The sequence below is a fragment of the Xenopus tropicalis genome, chromosome 3 (assembly GCF_000004195.4).
Source record: "Xenopus tropicalis strain Nigerian chromosome 3, UCB_Xtro_10.0, whole genome shotgun sequence".
Lineage (NCBI taxonomy): Eukaryota > Metazoa > Chordata > Amphibia > Anura > Pipidae > Xenopus > Xenopus tropicalis.
In genome coordinates this window covers 148,992,483-149,018,152 of record NC_030679.2, presented here as the reverse complement: position 1 = coordinate 149,018,152, position 25,670 = coordinate 148,992,483, and the positions used below count along the sequence as shown (strand labels likewise).

At 41.4% G+C, this 25,670-nt stretch overlaps 2 protein-coding genes and 1 non-coding gene across 3 annotated transcripts; 1 reads left to right on the top strand and 2 right to left on the bottom strand.

The window, feature by feature from the left end:
- Positions 1-860: 860 nt before the first annotated feature.
- On the top strand, positions 861-934 carry trnat-agu. The gene has a single exon. It is a non-coding gene; the product is annotated as a tRNA-Thr (tRNA).
- Positions 935-9,186: 8,252 nt separating this feature from the next.
- LOC116409745 (olfactory receptor 11L1-like) lies at positions 9,187-9,750 on the bottom strand (the record flags this gene model as incomplete). The annotated part of the gene is made up of 1 exon (XM_031899005.1): positions 9,187-9,750. A coding segment is annotated over exon 1 (549 nt), but the record flags the coding sequence as incomplete, so codon positions are not given.
- Positions 9,751-24,684: 14,934 nt separating this feature from the next.
- On the bottom strand, positions 24,685-25,383 carry LOC116409598 (olfactory receptor 1E5-like). The gene has a single exon (XM_031898328.1). The coding sequence runs from the start codon at positions 25,381-25,383 to the stop codon at positions 24,685-24,687; it is 699 nt and encodes a 232-aa protein (XP_031754188.1).
- Between the last annotated feature and the right edge of the window lie 287 nt (positions 25,384-25,670).

Sequence of the window (25,670 nt, the reverse complement as noted above, 5' to 3'; positions counted from 1 at the left end):
TAGATAAAGTGCCGCCTCCAGGCAAAAATTAGAAGCTAGCCTGAAATCCTCCAGGCCTTCCAAGATCTTCTCTCTAGGAGCCTTCTCTTTTACTGCTTGTTCCAAATTCTCAGCCCATATGGAAAGGGCCTTGGTCACTGAGACGAGTGCGACCGCATGCTTACATGCGACACCGGAGGAGATTTAACACTTTTTGAGCTCAGTCTCCATTCGCCTATCCATAGGGTGTTTCAGAGCAGATATATCGTCAATTGGCATAGTTGTTTTCCTAGAGAGCCTAGCCACTGGGGCATCCACTGAAGCGGTGTGTTCCAAACTTATTGGATATCGCTTGCAAAAGGATAAAGTTTTTCAAACTTTTTCTCCACTGGAATCCTTTTAGATATTTTAGACCACTCCAATTGGATCATATCTTGCACCTCTTTATGAATAGGGAACACAGGTTTTTTCTTTTTACCACACAGGAGAGAAGTAGTGGTTGCTCAGCTTCCTCTAAATTAAGGGTTTGCTTAACAGCCTTAATTAAGAAACTTAAGTGTCTTTGGTCTAAGACTGAAATCTCTTCCCCAGTCTCCTCATCTTCAGAGGAAGAAGTCTCATCAGATGAAATATCCTGAACAATAGAACTTGAGCTTGCAATAGGAGTTTCAGAAGTTGCTTGCACTGTCTCTTTAATAGTCTGTGAGACTGCTTCCTTAATTCATAGCATGAGAGACTGCTGGCTTGGAAAGGAAGAAGAAGTGGATGGAGCTTCTGTATCTTTAACAGCAAGTAATACTTACCCAATAATCCTGATCTTGGTGCTATCTTCTGCATGTGCCCATTTTTCATTTTTATGCCCCTGACGGAAGCAGTAGTCTGGCGCTGTGGCTTAGTTGGTTAAAGCGCCTGTCTAGTAAACAGGAGATCCTGAGTTCAAATCTCAGCAGTGCCTTTTCATTTCCGTACACCTCAAACTTGGAAGTACGAGCTTCCCGCCTGTGTGCAATTTTCAAACTATGATGTCGGTATGGTAGGCAAAAGAAAGGAGTCAAACTAAAATGGCAACTGGAAAATTTCAAAGCGACATGCAAATAAGCAGAAGCCTGACTCGTTTGGCGATACGAAGGGAATAATGGAGGAGCTTTTAGCTGTCCCTTTAGCTGCCCTTGTAGAAAGGTGCACACTTGTAGCACACTGAATTTACAGGCAAGGGAGAAAGAAGTTGCGGAATGGGGCATCAGTGTGATTATTTCTCTTTCTGTCCGCAGGCTCTGCCCACAAACAGTAGGCGCTGTGGCTTAGTTGGTTAAAGCGCCTGTCTTGTAAACAGGAGATCCTGAGTTCAACTCTCAGCAGTACCTGCCTTCTTCCTTTAAAGCTTGCGGGGAGCGGCTAGAGTTTGCCTTTGACGCTCTTACCCATGTCGGTTCTCTGTAGGTATCTGCCCGTTAAAGCCTGGTTCCTCTGAAAACTCCCAGCCTGTTTTACATGCAGATGTCAGCCTCCGGGCAAGTGTATGCCTACCAACCAAGCAACGGCCACTTCCTATCAAAGTGTGGAGCTTTGTCTTGGGCCAATTAGACACATCTTTTCATGCTTAGCCCGAATAATGTTCCTGTCAAGGCAGGAAGATTGCAAAGTAGCTAGGCTTACTGAGCTTCAAGCTGCAGACTGGGGATGAAAGGTATTGGTGGTTGGAGGAAGGTAAAACGTGTGCGTTGGGGGGGAAATTCCTTGGTAATAAAGGATGTGTTCAGGTTGTTGATTTGGTTTTGCTAATGAGCGCTGCTCACACCTGCCAAGGAGCAAGGCTCACACCTGAATCAAGACTTTGTCATGAATTTTAAGGCAGAGCTGACAAATATGTTTCAATCAAGGCCTTCTTCTTCTTAATTATCCGCCTGTCTAACAGATATCTCGAGAGTTTAACAGCAAGTAACACTTGGCCAGTAACCCTGATCTTGGTGCAATCTTCTGCATGTGCCCATTTTTCATTTTTATGCCCTTAACAGAGGCAATCGTTTGGCGCTGTGGCTTAGTTGGTTAAAGCGCCTGTCTAGTAAACAGGAAATCCTGAGTTCAACTCTCAGCAGTGCCTTTTCCGTCAACCTCAAACTTGGAAGTACGAGCTTCCCGCCTGTGGGCAATTTCTCAACGATGATGTCGGTATGGTAGGCAAAAGAAAGGAGTCTTCACTGGAAAAATTCAAAGCGACATGCAAATAAGCAGAAGCCTGACTTGTTTGTTGATACGAAAGGAATAATGGAGGCGCCTTTAGCTGCCCTTGTAGAAAGGTGCAGAAAGGTGCACACTTGTAGCACCCTGAATTAACAGGCAAGGGAGAAAGAAGTTGTGGAATGGGGCATCAGTGTGCTTATTTCTCTTTCTGTCTGCGGACTCTGCTCCAGCCAGTTGCCACCGTGGCTTAGTTGGTTAAAGCGCCTGTCTTGTAAACAGGCCATGCTTGCTTGCACCACTGGTGTGATGTAAAACCCATGTGGCTGGTCTAGGGTGCAAAGCTGTGTTTTGATGTGTGATATCCCATTCTTTGCATGGTACACTTACCTTACAGCTCTTGGCAAGGTGGGATGATGAAGCAGCACTTGTAGTAGATTTTCTTTGAGAAAATCTTTGTGGCCCTCTATGGACTTCTTTTTGAAGATTCTGCATTTCAAGAGAGGACCAGGCTTTTGATGTAGGGTACACTTCATACCATGAGCTTTTTTTCTTGGTCTCTTCTTTAGAAGGATCAGCTGAACTGTGGGAAGAATCTAGAGAGGAAGCAATAGTTTTGTGAACTGTTACTGCTACTTTATGAATGTTTACCACTGAAGCAGTTGTATGTGGCAAGATCAACACTGGGGTCTGTTCTCATCTTGGGACATCATGAACCTCTTTAAAATTAGACCCATGTGTCATCCACCTCTCCTGCAAGTTGTAGGGCAACTTTTGTACTATTGGGACACACCTTTGGCTGTGTCAAGGAGTCCAAGACAAGATCTTCTTCAGATGTTGATACTTGCAGTTAAATTAACAAGTCACTTAGTTCCCTAAGTTTTTAATAACCTTTGTTTTCTATAACCTCACTAAAGGTTGTGGTTTTTACTCCTTCATCAAGCATATTTTGTATTTTGTAAAATTGTAAATTCTACTATTTTCTCTAAACGATGAAAAATGTATAATATATTAAATGAAAAATCCACACAAAAAAATACAAAACTTTGCCACCAAACAGCTGTTGAGGTCATGAGAACTGTCCTAGGCCAATTGGAACAATCTTTCTTTGCATCCTGGTTTTACAGGTTTTAGTGTTTTGTTGTTGTGGTTTATTTGGAAGTACCTGGAAATTCTTACAAAAACTATTTTTCTGGACATTCTTGTTCATGCTCTTTTTGTTTGTGTTTTTTTTTTTTTTTTTTTAAACTGTTTTATTAAATTACTTGACATTCATGGTTTTAGAGAAAATGTTTTTTTTGTGATTTCAAAAAGCTCTGAAACCACTTAACCCTTTTAGTGCCACAGGACGTAGAATCTACGTCCTGGGTACCAAAGTACCTAAGTGCCACAGGACGTAGATTCTACGTCCTGCTGCACTTGCGGGTTTGGGAGCAGAGAAGCGGCTTTTCAAGCCGCTCCTTCGCTCCCCGCTCGTTTCCCAGCCTCCAGACAATAGTCAGAGGTGGGGAACGAGTGGCCCCTGGGGCGCGATCGCCCAGGGGCCCCATAAGAAAAGGCAGGCACGTGAAATCCATGCCTGGATTTCATGATCACCTTCTGCCTTTCTCTGCTCCCCCCTCTGCTCGCCCCCCTGCTTCCTGCTGCTCCTACTCACTGCCGGACTGCTGCTTGTGTGTCTCCCTGCAGATCCAGGATCTACTGAACAAGTAAGTGGCAAATACACACAAAAACACACATACACACACATAATACACTAATAATACACTAATACATACTTATACTCACATTTACACAGAAACACATACATTTTAGGGGAGTTGGGAGATTTCAAACATTCACAACACTTACACTTATACACACTTACTTGCATACATGCACACAAAACACCATTTTACCATGTGTACACACTCACTTACACACTTATGTAATTTTTTTTTTTTATCGCATCGTTTTTATTCTTGCCTGAAAAAAATGTTTTATTGCCATTGTGGATAGCGTATTCGCTAACCGCACTGCGCAATACCTTTTGTGTATTATTTTGGTGTTTCTACTACATTTTCTGTGATTTTGGTGCATTTTTTAGGTGTTTTATTGCATTTTTAGCCATTTCATTACATTTTCACATATGCATAGTTGTTGTTCGCTAGCCTTTGTCTGTAAAACTTATTTGGCCAAGCCAAAATACTCAAACTGTTATTCTGACCACAGATATTATTAGGCAAAAAAAAATGATTTTAGTGATTTTTTTTTATTTTTATCAATTATATTGCATTTCACATTGTTTTTTTATTACTTGTCTTTGCACATGGATATTTTGTCTGCTGTATTTAAATTTGGCATCCTGTGTACCCAACATAGTTTTGTAAATCTATGCATATTGGGCATCAAACTGTTCAATAGACCCCTGGCGTTCATACTTAGAGTGTTTTATGTTGGTACATTACTAAACGTGGGGTACATAATGGGGCAACATGCAAGCTTTGTGACGATTTTCAGAAATGTCACATAAAACCGTTCTGTTTAGCATAGCTTTGTAGTTTGGTAGTTTGCAGTGGAAAGTTGTATTTACCCATTTTTGTTTTGTCAGAATGTGTACTTTCGGAAAATGTATGGTTTTCTAGGGTCTCGGTACTGTTAGGGGGTCTTATGCCACATAATACACATACCGGGTGCAAAAATTGCATGAGCCGGAGTGTCTTATGTGAAAATTCATATGCATTATTTTTATTTGGGTGCCCCTGTACGGCACGTAGTTTGGCCAATATATGCATATAGGGCATCAAACTGTTCAGTAGACCCCTGGCGTTCATATTTAGAAAGTTTTATGTTGATACATTACAAAATGTGGGGGTACATAATGAGGTAACATGCAAGCTTTGTGACAATTTTCAGAAATGCCATAAAAACCGTTCTATTTAGCATAGCTTTGTAGTTTGGTAGTTTGCAGTAGAAAGTTGTATTTGCCCATTTTTGTTTTGTCAGAATGTGTACTTTCGGAAAATGTATGGTTTTCTAGGGTCTCGGTACTGTTAGGGGGTCTTATGCCACATAATACACATACCGGGTGCAAAAATTGCATGAGCCGGAGTGTCTTATGTGAAAATTCATATGCACTATTTTTATTTGGGTTCCCCTGTACGGCACGCAGTTTGGCCAATATATGCATATAGGGCATCAAACTGTTCAGTAGGCCCCTGGCGTTCATATTTAGAAAGTTTTATGTTGATACGTTACAAAATGTGGGGGTACATAATGAGGTAAAATGCAAGCTTTGTGACGATTTTCAGAAATGTCATAAAAACCGTTCTGTTTAGCATAGCTTTGTAGTTTGGTAGTTTGCAGTAGAAAGTTGTATTTGCCCATTTTTGTTTTGTCAGAATGTGTAATTTCAGAAAATGTATGGTTTTCTAGGGTCTCGGTACTGTTAGGGGGTCTTATGCCACATAATACACATACCGGGTACAAAAATTGCATGAACCGGAGTGTCTTATGTGAAAATTCATATGCACTATTTTTATTTGGGTTCCCCTGTACGGCATGCAGTTTGGCCAATATATGCATATAGGGCATCAAACTGTTCAGTAGGCCCCTGGCGTTCATATTTAGAAAGTTTTATGTTGATACGTTACAAAATGTGGGGGTACATAATGAGGTAAAATGCAAGCTTTGTGACGATTTTCAGAAATGTCATAAAAACCGTTCTGTTTAGCATAGCTTTGTAGTTTGGTAGTTTACAGTAAAAAGTTGTATTTGCCCATTTTTGTTTTGTCAGAATGTGTACTTTCGGGAAATATATGGTTTTCTAGGGTCTCGGTACTGTTAGGGGGTCTTATGCCACATAATACACATACCGGGTGCAAAAATTGCATAAGCCGGAGTGTCTTATGTGAAAATTCATATGCACTATTTTTATTTGGGTTCCCCTGTATGGCACGTAGTTTGGCCAATATATGCATATAGGGCATCAAACTGTTCAGTAGGCCCCTGGCGTTCATATTTAGAAAGTTTTATGTTGATACATTACAAAATGTGGGGGTACATAATGAGGTAACGTACAAGCTTTGTGACAATTTTCAGAAATGCCATAAAAACCGTTCTGTTTAGCATAGCTTTGTAGTTTGGTAGTTTGCAGTAGAAAGTTGTATTTGCCCATTTTTGTTTTGTCAGAATGTGTACATTGTTCAGTAGACCCCTGGCGTTCATATTTAGAAAGTTTTATGTTGATACATTACAAAATGTGGGGGTACATAATGAGGTAACGTACAAGCTTTTTGACAATTTTCAGAAATGCCATAAAAACCGTTCTGTTTAGCATAGCTTTGTAGTTTGGTAGTTTGCAGTAGAAAGTTGTATTTGCCCATTTTTGTTTTGTCAGAATGTGTACTTTCGGAAAATGTATGGTTTTCTAGGGTCTCGGTACTGTTAGGGGGTCTTATGGCACATAATGCACATGCCGGTAGCTTAATTGCAGCGTATACACTTTGTATGCACTAACTTCCTTTTGGGGTCTCTAAATGCCAGATACATCGGTGATCCTATGCACAATGGGCATCAAACTGTTCAGCGGACCCTTGGCTTTCATATTTAGGGTGTGTTCTTTTGGTACCTAATGTTATGTGGGAGATAAGATGCTTGAAAGTGGAAGATTTGATGTGATTTTCAGGTATTTCACCAAAACTGGCCATTTTGGGAAAGCACTGCGACTCTGTAGTTTGGAGTAGAAAGACATGGGTACCAATTTTGAATTCGTCCGAATGTGTACTTTCCAAAAATATATGGTTTTGGGGGGTCAATGTGTTTTTTTGTGTTTTTATCCCACAGAAAATGCAGTAAACGTGTTGAATTTTCAGTAGCTAAAGAGACCTCTGGGGCAATTTCTATGCACTAACTTCCTTATGGGGTCTCTATATGCCAGATACATTGGTGATCCTATGCACAATGGGCATCAAACTGTTCAGTGGACCCTTGGCTTTCATATTTAGGGTGTGTTCTTTTGGTACCTAATGTTATGTGGGAGATAAGGTGCTTGAAAGTGGAAGATTTGATGTGATTTTTAGGTATTTTATCAAAACTGGCAATTTTGGGAAAGTATTGCGACTCAGTAGTTTGGAGTAGAAAGACATGGGTACCAATTTTGAATTTGTCCAAATGTGTACTTTCCAAAAATATATGGTTTTGGGGGGTCAATGTATTTTTTTGTGTTTTTATCCCACAGAAAATGCAGTAAATGTGTTGAATTTTCAGTAGCTAAAGAGATCTCCCGGGCAATTTGTATGCACTAACTTCCTTTTGGGGTTTCTAAATTCCAGATACATCAGTGATCCTATGCACAATGGGCATCAAACTGTTCAGTGGACCCCTGGCTTTCATATTTAGGGTGTGTTTTCTTGGTACCTAATGTTATGTGGGAGATAAGGTGCTTGAAAGTGGAAGATTTGAGGTGATTTTTTAGAATTTTCATAATTTTTTATAGAAAATGCTAAATTCAGTAAAGCACTGTCATTTGGTACTTAGGAGTTGGAAGACATAGGTACCCATTTCGGATTCATCAGAATGTGTACTTTTCAAAAATGTATGGTTTCCTGGGGTAAACCTAATTTTCCAGGATTTTTGGCTTTGGAATGTAAAGTATGCCGTATTCTGCTGTAATGCTTTGAAAATTTAGTAATTTACTGCTGGGAGTTTTTGATCTATAGAAGTCAGAAATCTCAATAAAACTATACATATCAGGTATTGGCACGTTCGGGAGACATGAGGCTTTCCAAATCAGATGATTTTTTGTCCATAAAATAAAATATATTTCTGGTAGAAATCCTTATATCATGAAAAATAGCATTTTTTCTTTTTTTTGTATTTCAAGCTCTAAATCTTGTTCCAGAAGTGGAAATACACAAAGACTCAGGTAGATTTGGAAGGCTCAGGTTCTCCTGAAAAAAAACAATATATAGTTTGCCTACCTAAACTTAACCCTGCCCCCAGTAAAAGCCCCTAAATTGAGAGAGCACAGAATGTTTACAAAACGTCTGGCACTGAGGGGAACCGAAATGTCAAATTCTGCTGGCACTTAAAGGGTTAAATCAGAATCAAATGATACTACAGAAAAACAAAACTGCAATGATTAAAAGCTGCAATGTAAACACATAAATGCTGGCACAAATCATAGATGTAGCTATGTCCTGAGGTCCTGAGAAACTGACAGCTGAAGTGGCGGCTGATTGTAAATTTTTCGCCAGGCATGGATCTGCTTTGAATTGTCACGCTTCGCCATTGGTGCATTTTTCCGTGAAACACACGCAATGGAAAAAAATTCATTTTTTTAATGCACGTGACAATTTTTTTTAATGCACATTATTTTTTTGCCGTTTCAAAATTTTTGTCAAAGTTTTTCCTAATTAATTCTTCCCATAGAGAAGAAGATGGAATATGATGTGCTTCTTCAACAGCATGGGCTACAAAATGGAGTTTGATCTGCCACAAGACACCACACTGGGTCACATGCTAAACATATGGTGGTTCAAAAGGGTCAAAGATTACACTGAAATTATTCCCTGCTCATACAGCAAACAGCCACTAGAGGGGGTTTACCAAAAAAAGAGTGAATTATCATATGTAGTGAAAGCTTATGCTGGAGATATGGCACCACAAATTATCTACAATATTAAGTGGCTCTCACATTTATTCTTGTGAATATGCAGGCTCCAATTATATAGTATTAAACAAACCTTCATTAATTATCACCAATATTCATTTATAATTACCATTATTATCACTGCCTTTCATGTGTCACCTAATTCTAAATTCATCCTTCCCCCAATTCTTTTAATGAACTGGCTTTCTAGGATCTGATAAAGGAACCAAGGACTACATTATTTTTTAAGGAAGCATATTAACATAGTACGTTCAACCATAATGCCTATATATAACCAGACTACTGCTAGTTGATCCAGAGGAAGGCGAAAAACCCTTATGAAAACTGCAGAAAAAAACACAGAATGGCAAAAGAAATTATTTTATAATATTTTTAAGAGCATTTTTCATATCTGCACTTTTCAAGCTGTAAATCATTGGGTTAATAAAAGGAGTCACTACAGTGTATAAAAGGGAAAGAAGTTTGCTAATGGTCTGTAACTGGTTTCTTGTGGGAACCACATAAATACCAATGAGAGTCCCATAAAATATGGAGACCACGGCCAAGTGGGAGCTGCAGGTGGAGAAGGCTTTTTGTCTTCCAATACTGGACACTATCTTTAGGATTTCATGGGCAATACAGATATAGGATCCAATGATGAGCAAGAAGGGGAAAAGAATTACTGGGACAGTTAGTGCAACTGCCAATATCCGTACCAAGGAGGTGTCTGAGCAGGAAAGTTCCAGGAGAGGAAAGTAATCACAGAAGAAATGGTTGATGGTATTTTGGTTGCAGAACTCTTGTGTAGCTGCAGAAATCACAGTATATGGTGTAACACTAAGGGCAAGCAGCCATGATATGGCAATTAGTTTAACACAGACTCTGTGGCTCATTAGTGAAGAATAACGCAGGGGATTGCAGATGGCCAGATATCTGTCATAGGACATCACAGTTAGAAGGAAACACTGGAGAATGTCAGTGATGGCAAATAAATAAAGTTGTACAAAACAGCCAATAAGGGGTATTTTAGCTCCTTCATTCATTACAGTTCTGAGCAGGGTGGGCACAATAGTTACAGACAGCAGGAGATCAGAGAAGGAGAGTTGCTGGAGAAAGAAGAACATGGGAGACTGAAGACCTCGGCTGACTGTTACCAATGCTATGACAAGGGCATTCTCATATACGGTCAGTATGTGAATCAAAAGGATCAATGAAAATATCAGAATCTTGAAATTGTTGAGATGCTGAAATCCCAAAAGAAAAATCTCAGAGACCATTGTGTGATTGTCCATTCGCATTGCCTGGGAGGAGAGAAGTACATTTTTGTTAAGTTTTACTATTTACCAACAGAACTCTAGTTAATATTAATGACAAACATTCACTTGGAATTAAATACGTCTGAAAAACTTTTTAACTTCCTCACTATAATATTTATCACCATTTTAATATTTCTATTAATATTTCTATTAATATTTCTAACTCCAATCTTTCCCCCCTACAGTCTATATTAAATACTGCTGCCAGAATTCTCCTCCTCTCATCCAGGAGAGTTCAGGCCCTTCCCCTGCTAAAGGCCTTATCATGGCTCCTATTAAACAAAGAATAGTTTACAAACTCCTTCTCTTAACCTTCAAAGCCCTCCATTCCTCTGCCCCTCACTACATCTCTTCCCTTGTGGCTCCGTACGTTCCTGGCCGACTCCTCCATTCGTCTGCTCCTCACTACATCTCTTCCCTTGTGTCTCCGTATGTTCCTGGCCGACTCCTCCATTCGTCTGCTCCTCACTACATCTCTTCCCTTGTGTCTCCGTACGTTCCTGGCCGACTCCTCCATTCGTCTGCTCCTCACTACATCTCTTCCCTTGTGTCTCTGTATGTTCCTGGCTGACTCCTTCATTCCTCTGCTCCTCACTACATCTCTTCCCTTGTGGCTCCGTACGTTCCTGGCCGACTCCTCCATTCGTCTGCTCCTCACTACATCTCTTCCCTTGTGTCTCCGTACGTTCCTGGCCAACTCCTTCGTTCCTCGCAGAGCAATCGTTTGCTTGTTCCCCCCCCCCACTACTACTGCTGTTTCCCACCTTAACCCTTTCTGCCCTGCTGCCCCTCACAATGGGAATGCCCTCCCTGATTTCCTCCGGAGAGAATCCTCCCCCAGTCTTTTTAAAACTAAACTTAAAGACTCCATAGTGGAGCACTCGCCCAGCACCTAATCTGGGAACTGGCACTTCTATTGTAGTGTCACCCACTGTGACCTACAGCCCTTATATTTGCCTATTTGTGTAGGTTACCCTCCCATATAGATTGTAAGCTCTACGGGGCAGGGACCTCCATCCTCTTGTGTCTTTGACTCTTAACTTATTGCAACTGTATTTATCTTGTATTTATTTGTATTTATTGTTGTACTTTGTATTTATCTTTTATCTTATTAACCCCCTGTTTGTATTAATGAATTCTACTGTACAGCGCTGTGTACATAAGTAGCGCTTTATAAATAAAGATATACATACATACATACATTAATTTTATTGTTGTATTGGGATTTGTGGACAACATCCCTTGCATTAATACTATGCATTAATATCAATAGACACCAGTTTAAAGAAAAGTTTAAATTAACTGTAAGTATTGTATTGATAGACCTATTGCAGGCACCTTTCAGTGATTGGCATGGTTTTTGAATTATTAATCTTACTGCTGTGCCTCTTACCAGCCTATAGCTGAACATGCTATCTTGTTGCCAGGGTTATTGACCAATGCCAAGAACCTTATGAGGGTTCAGTTATAATTTTGTTGTTATTGATGATTTCTTTATATTATTAAACCTACTTACATATATTATAATTACTAGTAGATAGTTCATACCAGTTTAACGTTTATGTGCCTTGGATTTCTACTTCTTATCTCCAGTTTCATAGTTCTAAGCAAAAAAAGAAACATCAGGAGACATGATCTAATAATAATAATAATAATAATAATAATAATAATAATAATAATAATAATAATAATAATAGTAAAATAGTTATAACAACACCAACAACGAAACAACAACAATAATAACACAATAATAATAACAGTCTGATTTCTACCAACAAGAATTCAATAGCTGAGAACTGACTGCTACTCTACAGGAGTAAATATATAATTTTATAAATAGAAAACATACATTTTCAAAAATGCCTCATTTACACATCAAACAATAAAACAGTGAAGTTACCAGCAAGAACCCTAAAACAAACAGACAAAATCAAGGATGTGCTGAATATGGAAGGGAAGTGCCCATTAGAAGCCGCAATATGTTGGAATCACAAGAAAGAAGAAGCATCAGACCAACCTGCTCTACATTGTAACAGCCGTTCCTGCAAGTCCAGCCCCAGGCATTTCTTCCTATGAAACATCTCCCAGAGAAATAGGATCTGGCAATAATGTACTGACCTGATTTGCTCCTATCAGAATGGCAGCGGCTACTGACCGGGAAGTGTTAAACTTGTCTCCTTTTATTCACTTACCCAGTCACTGAGTCTATGGAGAAATCTGCTGGGACCTACTGAGCTTGGGATAATAAGCTCCATAGAGTAAAGCCAATGTCAAAGTCGATAAAAATAAACCTTCCTACAACTTTATCATACATATCATGCTAGAATCACCCCAGCCCATTATTATTATTATTATTACTCACTTAGTTATAGGTTTTGTTTTGGTTTTACAATTATTTTACACAATTTTCTATTTTAGAAATGTATGCTTTTCAGATAATTTCTAGGTTTGTTTGTTTTTTACTCTTTTGTGTAAATTTATAAAAAAAATGAATCTCTTGAACTTTCCTGCCTATCAACAAGTTTGATACTTTAGTTAATACATAAGGGGGGCTGAATGTGCTGCTGGGAAATGGACCATACATATAATTCCAGAATCAACTGAGCCAATTATAACATCCCATAATGAGTGGGTTACTCGCCTTACTAGAGTTTTTGTCTGAATTTTACACATAATTTACTTTACCTTTTTATTATCGAGTTAGGGGGGATTTGGGGTGAGTGCTTATTTGTGCCCTGGGTACCCCTGGAACTATAGCGGGGTGACTGTTACCCCAATGTTTCTATATATCTGTAACCTTGTTATGGGCTAAGGGGGCCCAGCCTGAAGGCCAGTTAGGGGGGGATTTGGGGTGAGTGCTTATTTGTGCCCTGGGTACCCCTGGAACTATAGCGGGGTGACTGTTACCCCAATGTTTCTATATATCTGTAACCTTGTTATGGGCTAAGGGGGCCCAGCCTGAAGGCCAGTTAGGGGGGGATTTGGGGTGAGTGCTTATTTGTGCCCTGGGTACCCCTGGAACTATAGCAGGGTGACTGTTACCCCAATGTTTCTATATATCTGTAACCTTGTTATGGGCTAAGGGGGCCCAGCCTGAAGGCCAGTTAGGGGGGGATTTGGGGTGAGTGCTTATTTGTGCCCTGGGTACCCCTGGAACTATAGCAGGGTGACTGTTACCCCAATGTTTCTATATATCTGTAACCTTGTTATGGGCTAAGGGGGCCCAGCCTGAAGGCCAGTTAAGGGGGGATTTGGGGTGAGTGCTTATTTGTGCCCTGGGTACCCCTGGAACTATAGCAGGGTGACTGTTACCCCAATGTTTCTATATATCTGTAACCTTGTTATGGGCTAAGGGGGCCCAGCCTGAAGGCCAGTTAGGGGGGGATTTGGGGTGAGTGCTTATTTGTGCCCTGGGTACCCCTGGAACTATAGCGGGGTGACTGTTACCCCAATGTTTCTATATATCTGTAACCTTGTTATGGGCTAAGGGGGCCCAGCCTGAAGGCCAGTTAGGGGGGGATTTGGGGTGAGTGCTTATTTGTGCCCTGGGTACCCCTGGAACTATAGCGGGGTGACTGTTACCCCAATGTTTCTATATATCTGTAACCTTGTTATGGGCTAAGGGGGCCCAGCCTGAAGGCCAGTTAGGGGGGGATTTGGGGTGAGTGCTTATTTGTGCCCTGGGTACCCCTGGAACTATAGCAGGGTGACTGTTACCCCAATGTTTCTATATATCTGTAACCTTGTTATGGGCTAAGGGGGCCCAGCCTGAAGGTAAGTTAGGGGGGGATTTGGAGTGAGTGCTTATTTGTGCCCTGGGTACCCCTGGAACTATAGCGGGGTGACTGTTACCCCAATGTTTCTATATATCTGTAACCTTGTTATGAGCTACTAGAATTTGTTGGAAATTTCCCTTTCCCACTACCTCCCCTTTAGTGGAGACCTTTGTCTGTGATATGCTGTTGGAATATCTGTAACAGCAGTTATGCTTAAAGGGACCCTGCCATGATATTTATGGGGTACTGTTTATTTCTAAATGACACTGTTACACAGCAAATAATTCCCTCTGCCATTTAACCTTTTATTCTTGAACCAAAAAATGTATTTTTAGCTGTAATATTGGTGTGTAGGCGCCACATATGCATATCTTAATCTGCGCTACTTTATCTGTGCTACTGCGCCATGTTAAGTACAACTAAAAATTATTACAATAATATTCCCAAAAATGTATTAATGCCCTGTACTCTCCTTTTTGAAGGAGGATAATTCTGGAAGCATTGTTTAATACAGAATATAAGGGTTTTTATGGGGTTTTTTTTATCAAAAACTTCACAAGAAAGAATTAACAGAACTCAGACCGACATGCCGGCCAATAATTACAACTTACAACCAAAATTCACCCTCCCCCTAGTCCAGTGGCCAAATGTCCCGATGAAGAACCTGACAAATGGACAAAAAAAGTCTCAGTCCTTGAACGAGTCTATGCCTTTGCCTTGGATTTCTGGAACAGGACAGTGGAAAATCAAAACTATTTACATCCATAGGAATTTGTTGCTCCCGGGGGTCTGAAGGAGCACAATCCAAAATAGTGAGCTTGGCAGGTCCAGAAAGCTCCAAGTCCCATGTAAGAACCCAGTCTAATAACAATGTTAAAACTCCTAGAAAACCTGGGAGAAACATATTGTTACCTGAACTATGGCCCCATGGGGATCCCAGGTGAGAGCAGATAGAGCAGATAGAGCAGAAAGATAGAGCAGATAGTTCAGCAAGCACTTCTTCAAGTACAACTCGCCAACTTCGCAAAAAAAAACAACAATTTTTTTTTGTTTTGTATTGATGAGCGAATCTGTCCCGTTTTGCTTTGCCATAAAATTTGTGAAACGGCATCAAAATTCGCGAAACGGGAAAAATTTGCGAACCGCGTTTGTCACACAATTGTTTTTGTCGCCCGCGTCTTTTTTGACGCCCGCTATTTTTTGTCTCCCACATCTATTTTTTGTCACTGTGGCTATTTTTTTTTTTGTCGCTCGCTGCTATTTTTTTGTCGCCCGCATGTATTTTTTGTCGCTGTGGCTATTTTTTGGTTGCCCGATCTTTTTTTTTACGCGACCGCGCCCTTTTTTGATGCAACTGCACCCAATTTCACGTGCGAAAAAAAATACGTGCAGCCAATGGGGAAATGCCAAAATTCGCTGTGAATCCATCTTTTTTACTATTTCGCATATTTCGTGATTAACACACGGAATGGTCCCCCACAACAGATCTGTGCTATCGTGGTCAACTAGCCACTTGGAAAAGTCTTTCCACTAGCAACAATAGTCACCAGTGGAAAGCCTTTTCTGAGTTGCTTGTCGGCCACAATAGCAGAGATTTGTTGTGGGGGACTCACCCGCTGCAAAGGACATGAGCCTTAGCGGAGAAGATCCAGTTATGTTTGGATTCATAACTATTTTCATATACTGCTGAGCTCAATTAAATAAATGAGCATTGTTTTTGAAAGCGTGCAACTATTTTCACTGGAAATTAAAAGAGTATTGTTTCAGGTGTTGTTTTGTGTTTTTGTTTTGTTCTGCACTTTGTACAGAATGTATGGGATGAATTGGATCATCTAGGTCATCAGCCACAAACCCAGGCAAGCCATGACGGTTGGCAATATTGTGCAAGATTGCAGATTGAACCAATTATAATTACTAATCACATTATGTTTGACACTGAAACATATAATTAGTCAATATACTTCTTTAAATTCGGTAAATGTTCTTTATTGTTTAATATTTTTGAGGGCATTTTTCATATCTGCACTTTTCAAGCTGTAAATCATCGGGTTAATAAAAGGAGTCACTACAGTGTAGAAAAGGGAAAGGAGTTTTCTAGTGTTCTCTGACTGAATTCTTGTGGGAACGACAAAAGTAACAATGAGACTCCCATAAAATATGGAGACCACGGCCAAGTGGGAGCTGCAGGTGGAGAAGGCTTTCTGTCTCCCAATACTGGACACTATCTTTAGGATTTCATGGGCAATACAGATATAGGATCCAATGATAAGCACGAAGGGGAAAAGAACTGCAGGGACAGATGCTATATATATCAATATCCGTGCCAAGGAGGTGTCTGAGCAGGAAAGTTCCAGGAGAGGAAAGAAATCACAGAAGAAATGGTTGATGGTATTTTGGTTGCAGAACTCTTGTGTAGCTGCAGAAATCACAACGACTGGTGTAACACTAAGGGCAAGCAGCCATGACATAACAATTAGTTTAACACAGACTCTGTGGCTCATTAGTGAAGAATAACGCAGAGGATTGCAGATGGCCAGATATCTGTCATAGGACATCACACTCAGAAGGAAACTCTGTAAAGCTTCGGTGGCACCAAAGAAATAAAATTGTACAATACACCCAGTAAGGGATATTTTAGCTCCATCATTTATGATAGTTTTGAGTATGGTGGGCACAACAACCATTGACTCCAGAAGATCAGAGAAGGAGAGTTGTTGGAGAAAGAAGAACATGGGAGACTGAAGACCTCGGCTGACTGTTACCAATGCTATGACAAGGGCATTCTCAGATACGGTCAGTATGTGGATCAAAAGAATCAATGAAAAAATTAGAATTTTGAAATTGTTGAGATGCTGAAATCCCAAAAGGAAAATCTCAGTGACCACTGAGTGGTTATTTATTTGCGTTGCCTGGAAGGGAAAAAGTAAAATTCAATTAAGTCCTACTATTTACCAGTCAGAATTCAAGTTAATGTTAATATGAATGCTTTGCTTGGAATTATGAAATTCTGGAACACATCAAACTTCCTCACTGTATTATTTGTCACCATTTTAATAGTTTCATTAATTATATTCATTGAATTGTCTTAGTAGCAGTTTGAAAAAAAGAAAAAGTTCAACCCTTCCAAGTGAACCCGAAACATACATAAACCTAAACTGACCAGATGATTTGGAGATAAACTGGTACGTGTGGGTCAGATTATGGGAAGGGTTATAGAGACAGAAAAGTAATATAAACTAGAACAGTAACTAGAAAAAGAGAAAATAGAGAAAGTGGAAGAGGTTATGAAGTTCCTTGGTCTTGTTGCGTTAATACGGGCAGGAACCATCGAGCTGGGGTCTGCGACTCTTGTTCAGTCTGTTTGCTGGTATCGGTCCAGGGAAAGTCGACTGTGAGAATACTGTTGATAGAGGTTCTGGCGTCCGGGGTGCAGCCTTCGGAGGCCGGGGGGGGGCACAGGCCAGTGAAGCAGAAAATATGATTGTTTTTTATCAAGATTAAAAGATTGGTGGGGTCTGTGCCAGGGGGAATGATTCAAATTTCAAATGCAGAGTCCTAGGTCGCAGCCAACCCCAGATATTGTTCTGAATGTTTGAACTGGTTCCAATAAAACCATTTCTGTATAAATTTTCTTGAGTTTCAGATGTGGATTTCATCTTCTCAAATCTGTAGGTTTCCGACAGCTTATATAGACAATCCCTTATCTTGGGAGGTTCGGTTTGACTCCATTTGATTGGGATTAATAACTTGGCTGCGTCTAACATGACTGGGACTAGTGAATTTTTGTAAGCTGAATAAGATAGTGGCGTGTCGAGAAGTAGTAGCATCAGTGGCGCGTTAGGTATGTCAGTGTCGGTTATTGATTTAATCGTGTCCCTAATGATGTCCCAGAATGGTTTCAGCAGTGGGCAGCTCCAGAAAATGTGGGTACGTCAGTTTTGCATCTCCAGCAGGTAGGTGGGACTGCGGGATAACTGTACCACTTTGTGTATAATGTTATGAATTGTCTTAGTATTAGTTTGAAAAAAAAAAAGTTCAACCCTTCCACGTAAACCCACAACATACATAAACCTAAACTGACCAGTTGATTTGACTTATTACAACAGATATGTCTGAAAGAGATATAATAAAAGATAAACTGATACGTGTGGGTCAGATTATGGGAAGAGTTATGGAGACAGAAACTCGGTTTATTGAACAATAAAAGTGCAATACAAACTCTATAGAACACACCATAGTTATACAAATGCAGAAGATCCAGTTTGATAGGAGGGCAGATTGGTTGAGGTACACGTTGAAGGGACCAGAGAAGTCATCCCTTCCCAGATGGCCATGGCAGTAGAACTGGGGGGTATTAGAGCTTTCAGTGTAAATATCAGAGCAAACTCAGGTTTGTAAGATCATACTGAGCCCAAAACATTAGCCCAGGAAGGTGTCTTCTAAGATCCCACCATTAAACCCGGAGTTAATCCAAGTGAGAGGAACCTGAGAAGAGTGGAAAGTTGGGGCAGTGAGTAGCCGGTGAGGGGGAACAAATGAGTAGGAATTAGCAACCTGGGGGGGAGAGGGAACAATGTGGGGCAGGGAGGCAGAACAGGTTAGAGCTATTTTATGTTTTGAACAGGATTGTAGTCGGTAACATTTTGTTCCTACTCAAACAACCCAACCATGCTGTGTGTCAGTAGCACATTGCTGAAATCAGCCAATTAGAGCAGAAACAAATCTGTCAGTAAATCACATGAATGTGTTGGTTGCAGCTGGAGAAATAAACAGTTACATAAGCAGCTGTTAGAGAAAATACACTGACTTACCCACTGCAGTTGGTGCATATTTATAATAGTGACAATTCCTCTTTTAATAGCTAAGGATGTGCTGAATATGGAAGGGAAGTGCCCATTAGAAGCCGCTATGTGAATCACAAGAAAGAAGAAGCATCAAACAAACCTGCTCTACATTGTAACAGACATTCCTGCAAGCCCAGCCCCAGGCATTTCTTCCTTTGAAACATCTTCCAGAAAAAAAGAGAATCTGCCAATAATGTACTGACGTGATTTGCTTCTATCAGAATGGCAGCGGCTACTGACTGGGAAGACTCCTTTTATTTACTAGATGCACCAGCTTACCCAGTCACTAAGTCTATGGGGAAATCAGCTGGGTCCTACTGAGGTTGGGATAATAAGCTCCATAGAGTAAAGCCAATGTCAAAATTAATGAAAATAACTTTATTATAATATAATGCTAAATCACCAAACCAAATACTGTATATGAGTATATTTTTATATATATATTATATTTTTATTTCATGTTGAGACCTACAGGTTCCAGCTATCTATCAATATATCCATTGGGCATCTTGATATAATAATCTGATAATCTATCTTTATTTCTAAAGCTGAAAAAAATGAATCTGGATGCAGGTCAAGTCATAAAGAATTAATACTTATTATGTCCTACTAAATTGTCAAGTCTGGATCTTCAAAGGCATCTCAGTTCTTGGGCTTGGCTTGTAGTGAGAAATTGTTGCAAGCGGACTGCCTGGGACTCCATTATGATGTAAGGGGGTATGAAGGCCAGTTAGGGGGAGATTTGGGGTGAGTGCTTATTTGTGCCCTGGGTACCCCTGGAACTATAGCGGGGTGACTGTTACCCCAATGTTTCTATATATCTGTAACCTTGTTATGGGCTAAGGGGGCCCAGCCTGAAGGCCAGTTAGGGGGGGATTTGGGGTGAGTGCTTATTTGTGCCCTGGGTACCCCTGGAACTATAGCGGGGTGACTGTTACCCCAATGTTTCTATATATCTGTAACCTTGTTATGGGCTAAGGGGGCCCAGCCTGAAGGCCAGTTAGGGGGGGATTTGGGGTGAGTGCTTATTTGTGCCCTGGGTACCCCTGGAACTATAGCAGGGTGACTGTTACCCCAATGTTTCTATATATCTGTAACCTTGTTATGGGCTAAGGGGGCCCAGCCTGAAGATCAGTTAGGGGGGGATTTGGGGTGAGTGCTTATTTGTGCCCTGGGTACCCCTGGAACTATAGCGGGGTGAATGTTACCCCAATGTTTCTATATATCTGTAACCTTGTTATGGGCTAAGGGGGCCCAGCCTGAAGGCCAGTTAGGGGGGATTTGGGGTGAGTGCTTATTTGTGCCCTGGGTACCCCTGGAACTATAGCGAGGTGACTGTTACCCCAATGTTTCTATATATCTGTAACCTTGTTATGGGCTAAAGGGGCCCAGCCTGAAGGCCAGTTAGGGGGGGATTTGGGGTGAGTGCTTATTTGTGCCCTGGGTACCCCTGGAATTATAGCGAGGTGACTGTTACCCCAATGTTTCTATATATCTGTAACCTTGTTATGGGCTAAGGGGGCCCAGCCTGAAGGCCAGTTAGGGGGGGATTTGGGGTGAGTGCTTATTTGTGCCCTGGGTACCCCTGGAACTATAGCGGGGTGACTGTTACCCCAATGTTTCTATATATCTGTAACCTTGTTATGGGCTAAGGGGGCCCAGCCTGAAGGCAAGTTAGGAGGGGATTTGGGGTGAGTGCTTATTTGTGCCCTGGGTACCCCTGGAACTATAGCAGGGTGACTGTTACCCCAATGTTTCTATATATCTGTAACCTTGTTATGGGCTAAGGGGGCCCAGCCTGAAGGCCAGTTAGGGGGAGATTTGGGGTGAGTGCTTATTTGTGAATGCTGTCTGTCATTACTGCAAAAAGAAAGGCCATGTAATATGTGTTTGCAAAGGAAGGGTTAATTAGGAAAAGCAAAGTGATTATGCAAAGTTTTCACAAAAACAATTACCAACAAATAAAAGGGCAGCCACTGAAACAGAAGTCAACCAGCTGTATCATATCCAACATGTCAACAGTAAGGGCAAATATTTTTATATATGGCCATCGGTGTGAAATGGAGACTCAGGAGCCACATTTACTATAATAAGCTCTGAATTATTTGATAAACTGTTTCCTCACAATCCTCCCACATTATCAAAGCCAGGGTGCACACTCCGTGACTATAATTGGCAGTCTGTTGAGCTTCTTGGAAGTTGTGATGTGAGTGTTCAGTACACCCTTTTGGGAAGGAACTGGTTCTCTCCATTAAAAGCAGCATCCAAGGCCTCCATGTTGTCACTGGGGGATAAGTAAAGAAGGTCATTGAGGAATTTCCACAAGTTTTTGCAGATGAACTAGGCACTTGCAAGGGTCTACCTGTGTTACTTAGAATCGACCCTACAATCTCACCCATACACATGAAAGCCAGATCTGTGCCATATGCTTTACATCCAAGAATTGGAGCTGAACTTATCCTCTGCCTGCTGTGAATCAACTGTTATCCACACTCGCTGGTGGCAAGGGTTTTGCAACACTTGATCTTGCCCAGGCATACCAACAGTTGTTGGTGGATGAAGCTTCTACAGATGCCCAGACTATTATTACCCATCGGGGGGCATTCAGGGTAAAGCACCTCCAGTTTGGAATTTCAATTGCACTAGGAATATTCCAGCACTTTATGGAGACCTTGCTATCCAGCATTCCTGGTGTTGTATCATATTTTGATGATGTTTTACTAATGGGGCCATCTGAAAGTATACTGGCTGACCTCCTTAGGGAAGTGCTATCTCATTTTGATTCATTGGGCATTCGTTTAAAAAAAGAAAAGTGTGAGATTGGAGCTACCAGCATAAACGTCTTGGGGTACCGTACAGATGCTTCAGGCATTCGTCCTACAGAAAGTAAAGTGAAAGCTATCCATGATGCACCTGAACCAAAATCTAAACTTCAAGCATTCCTTGGGTTGCTCAGTTTCTACCAGTGCTTCCTTGCTCACAAGGCATCAGTGGCAGAACCTCTTCATCGCTTGCTTCACAAAGGGGTCCCATGGAATTGGACTCCTAAACACTCAGAGGCCTTCTGCAAAGTTAAACAGTTGCTGACATCTGTTTCTCTTCTTGTCCATTATGATGAAGACCGGCCATTAATACTTACTACAGATGCATCTCCTTATGGTGTTGGCGCTGTTCTTAGCCACATTCTCCCAAATGGTAAAGAGGCACCAGTTGCTTATTACTCTAGGACAATGACATCAGCAGAGGGGGACTATGCACAAATTGATAAAGAAGCATTAGTTTTCATAGCTGGTGTTAAGAAGTTTCATAATTACCTCTATGGACATATATTTGAAATCCACATTGATCATAAACCATTACTGGGTTTGCTCTCAACAGATAGTCCTACTCCTAATGTTATGTCACCTTGAATGCTCAGATGGAGTATCATGCTAAGTGCTTATGATTACACTCTTCTGTATAAACCTGGAAAATCAAGCTTAAATGCTGATGCTTTGAGTCTCTTGCCTTTACAGATCCCAGGCTGCTCACTGCCCCCTTTACTTGACGTACTTATGATGGAATCCCTCCCTGATTCTCCACTGGAAGCTACTGAGATTGCTCATATGACTGCAAAGGATCCAATCCAACTGGGTGTGGAGGGGATGGCCAAATGAAAAGTTGACTAAAGAGTTCAGACCATATTCAAGCCATCTACATGAACTATCTGCACATAAAGGGTGTTTATTATGGGGAAGCAGAGTAGTCATTCCTCAAAGAGGATGCAAAATTGTCCTAGATATGCTACATGCAGCCCACTCAGGATTTGTGAGCATGAAAGCTCTTGCAAGGAGCTCCAGTGTTTCCTTGGGAGATTACAAAAAAAGCCTTGGTCTAGATTCATATTGACTTTGCTGGACCATTCCAGGGGAAGAACTTTCTTCTAGTGGTAGACTCTTTCTCAAAATGGTTAGACGTCATCAAAGTGTCATCTCAGACATCAGCTGTGACAATGTCAACCCTACGTCAGCTGTTGGTTCAAACTGCGACGGACACACTCAGAAGGATTACTAATGGGGACTGGTCAACAAGACTTGCATGATTCTTTATAGCTCAGCATGTTACCCACGAATGATCGATTGTACTTTAGATGCTATGCCAGAAGAACTTTGGAGCAAGAAGGAGAAATAATCAATTGTAAACTGGAACACTGGACACCTTTGTCTGTCACATGCCATGATATTTTCTAAATTCTAATTCTGAAACTGGATTAGGGTTTACTTGTCCTTTAATTTACAGATTTACCACCAGCACCGATATACCAGCAATATTATCCACCAATATTAATATTATTCATACTTCATTATTCATACATGTGGAATATGATGCTTTGTACTTGTTATCCTGAGGTAATTCTTGATCAGAATGTTGTGGCCTTCTAACACACATAAATCAGCAACCACAGCAAGGATGAGATGTTTGTGTAGATCAGTAACTTACCCTGTATCTCTGTGTATCAGAGTATGGACTCACTGTATTATTGCACTGTCACCTTAAGTTTGGGACAGCAGCTAGTCATGTATTCTCCTCTTCCTGTTCCTGTACAGAGTATGTAGAAAACTAGGCCACCATTTTGTAGTGTGCAGCAACCACAGTAAGGATGAAATGTTTATGTAGATCAGCCAAGCCAAGTCAAGCCAAGGCAAGGCAAGGCAGGGCTCCCTGCCCAGCCCTCTCCCTATGCTAATGCAGGGCAGCAGAAAGTTGAGAAGGTTGAGGATTGCTAGCCAGCAAGGCTATCTAAACTCAACTGTCTGGCCACCAAGGCAAGGCAAGCCAAGCCAAGCCAAGCCAAGCCAAGCCAAGGCAAGGCAAGGCAAGGCAGGGCTCCCTTCCCAGCCCTCTCCCTATGCTAATGCAGGGCAGCAGAAAGTAGAGAAGGTTGAGGATTGCTAGCCAGCAAGGCTATCTAAACTCAACTGTCTGGCCACCAAGGCAAGCCAAGCCAAGCCAAGGCAAGGCAAGGCAGGGCTCCCTTCCCAGCCCTCTCCCTATGCTAATGCAGGGCAGCAGAAAGTAGAGAAGGTTGAGGATTGCTAGCCAGCAAGGCTATCTAAACTCAACTGTCTGGCCGCCAAGGCAAGCCAAGCCAAGGCAAGGCAAGGCAAGGCAGGGCTCCCTTCCCAGCCCTCTCCCTATGCTAATGCAGGGCAGCAGAAAGTAGAGAAGGTTGAGGATTGCTAGCCAGCAAGGCTATCTAAACTCAACTGTCTGGCTGCCAAGGCAAGCCAAGCCAAGCCAAGCAAAGCCAAGGCAAGGCAAGGCTCCCTTCCCAGCCCTCTCCCTATGCTAATGCAGGGCAGCAGAAAGTTGAGAAGGTTGAGGATTGCTAGCCAGCAAGGCTATCTAAACTCAACTGTCTGGCCGCCAAGGCAAGCCAAGCCAAGCAAAGCCAAGGCAAGGCAAGGCAGGGCTCCCTACCCAGCCCTCTCCCTATGCTAATGCAGGGCAGCAGAAAGTAGAGAAGGTTGAGGATTGCTAGCCAGCAAGGCTATCTAAACTCAACTGTCTGGCCGCCAAGCCAAGGCAAGGCAGGGCTCCCTGTCCAGCCCTCTCCCTATGCTAATGCAGGGCAGCAGAAAGTAGAGAAGGTTGAGGATTGCTAGCCAGCAAGGATATCTAAACTCAACTGTCTGGCCGCCAAGCCAAGGCAAGGCAGGGCTCCCTGCCCAGCCCTCTCCCTATGCTATGCCTGTGTATCAGAGTATGGACAGAGGGTAAAAAAACCTGAGAGAGAGAAACCATCTAGAGACTCAATGTAAATGGACAGTCTCATAGAGAATAGTTTGGCAGCTCTCATTGTAATACATAAATGTAAGCAGATTGAACAAGATAAGTACAATTACTAATGTTATTATGTTTGACAATACACTCAAACATATAATTAGTCAATATCCTTGTTTAAATGCGGTAAATGTTCTTTATTGTATAATATTTTTGAGGGCATTTTTCATATCTGCACTTTTCAAGCTGTAAATCATTGGGTTAATAAAAGGAGTCACTACAGTGTATAAAAGGGAAAGGAGTTTTCTAGTGTTCTCTGACTGGTTTCTTGTGGGAACGACAAAAGTAACAATGAGAGTCCCATAAAAAATGGAGACCACGGCCAAGTGGGAGCTGCAGGTGGAGAAGGCTTTTTGTCTCCCAATACTGGACACTATCTTTAGGATTTCATGGGCAATACAGATATAGGATCCAATGATGAGACTGAAGGGGAAAAGAACTGCAGGGACAGATGATAAAAATATCAATATATGTGCCAAGGAGGTGTCTGAGCAGGAAAGTTCCAGGAGAGGAAATAAATCACAGAAGAAATGGTTGATGGTATTTTGGTTGCAGAACTCTTGTGTAGCTACAGCAATCTGAGCAACTGGTGTAACACTAAGTGCAAGCAGCCATGATATGGCAATTAGTTTAACACAGACTCTGTGGCTCATTAGTGAAGAATAACGCAGGGGATTGCAGATGGCCAGATATCTGTCATAGGACATCACACTCAGAAGAAAACTCTGTAAAGCTTCAGTGGCACCAAATAAATAAAATTGAGCAATACAGCCAATAAGGGGTATTTTAGCTCCTTCATTCATTACAGTACTGAGCAGGGTGGGCACAATAACCATGGTCTCCAGAAGATCAGAGAAGGAGAGTTGTTGGAGAAAGAAGAACATGGGAGACTGAAGACCTCGGCTGACTGTTACCAATGCTATGACAAGGGCATTCTCAGATACGGTCAGTATGTGAATCAAAAGAATCAAAGAAAAAATCAGAATTTTGAAATTGTTGAGATGCTGAAATCCCAAAAGGAAAATCTCAGAGACCACAGAATGATTATTCATTTGCATTGCCTGGCAGAATTCCAGCTAATGGTAATGAGAATGCTTTGCTTGGAATAATGAAATTCTGGAAC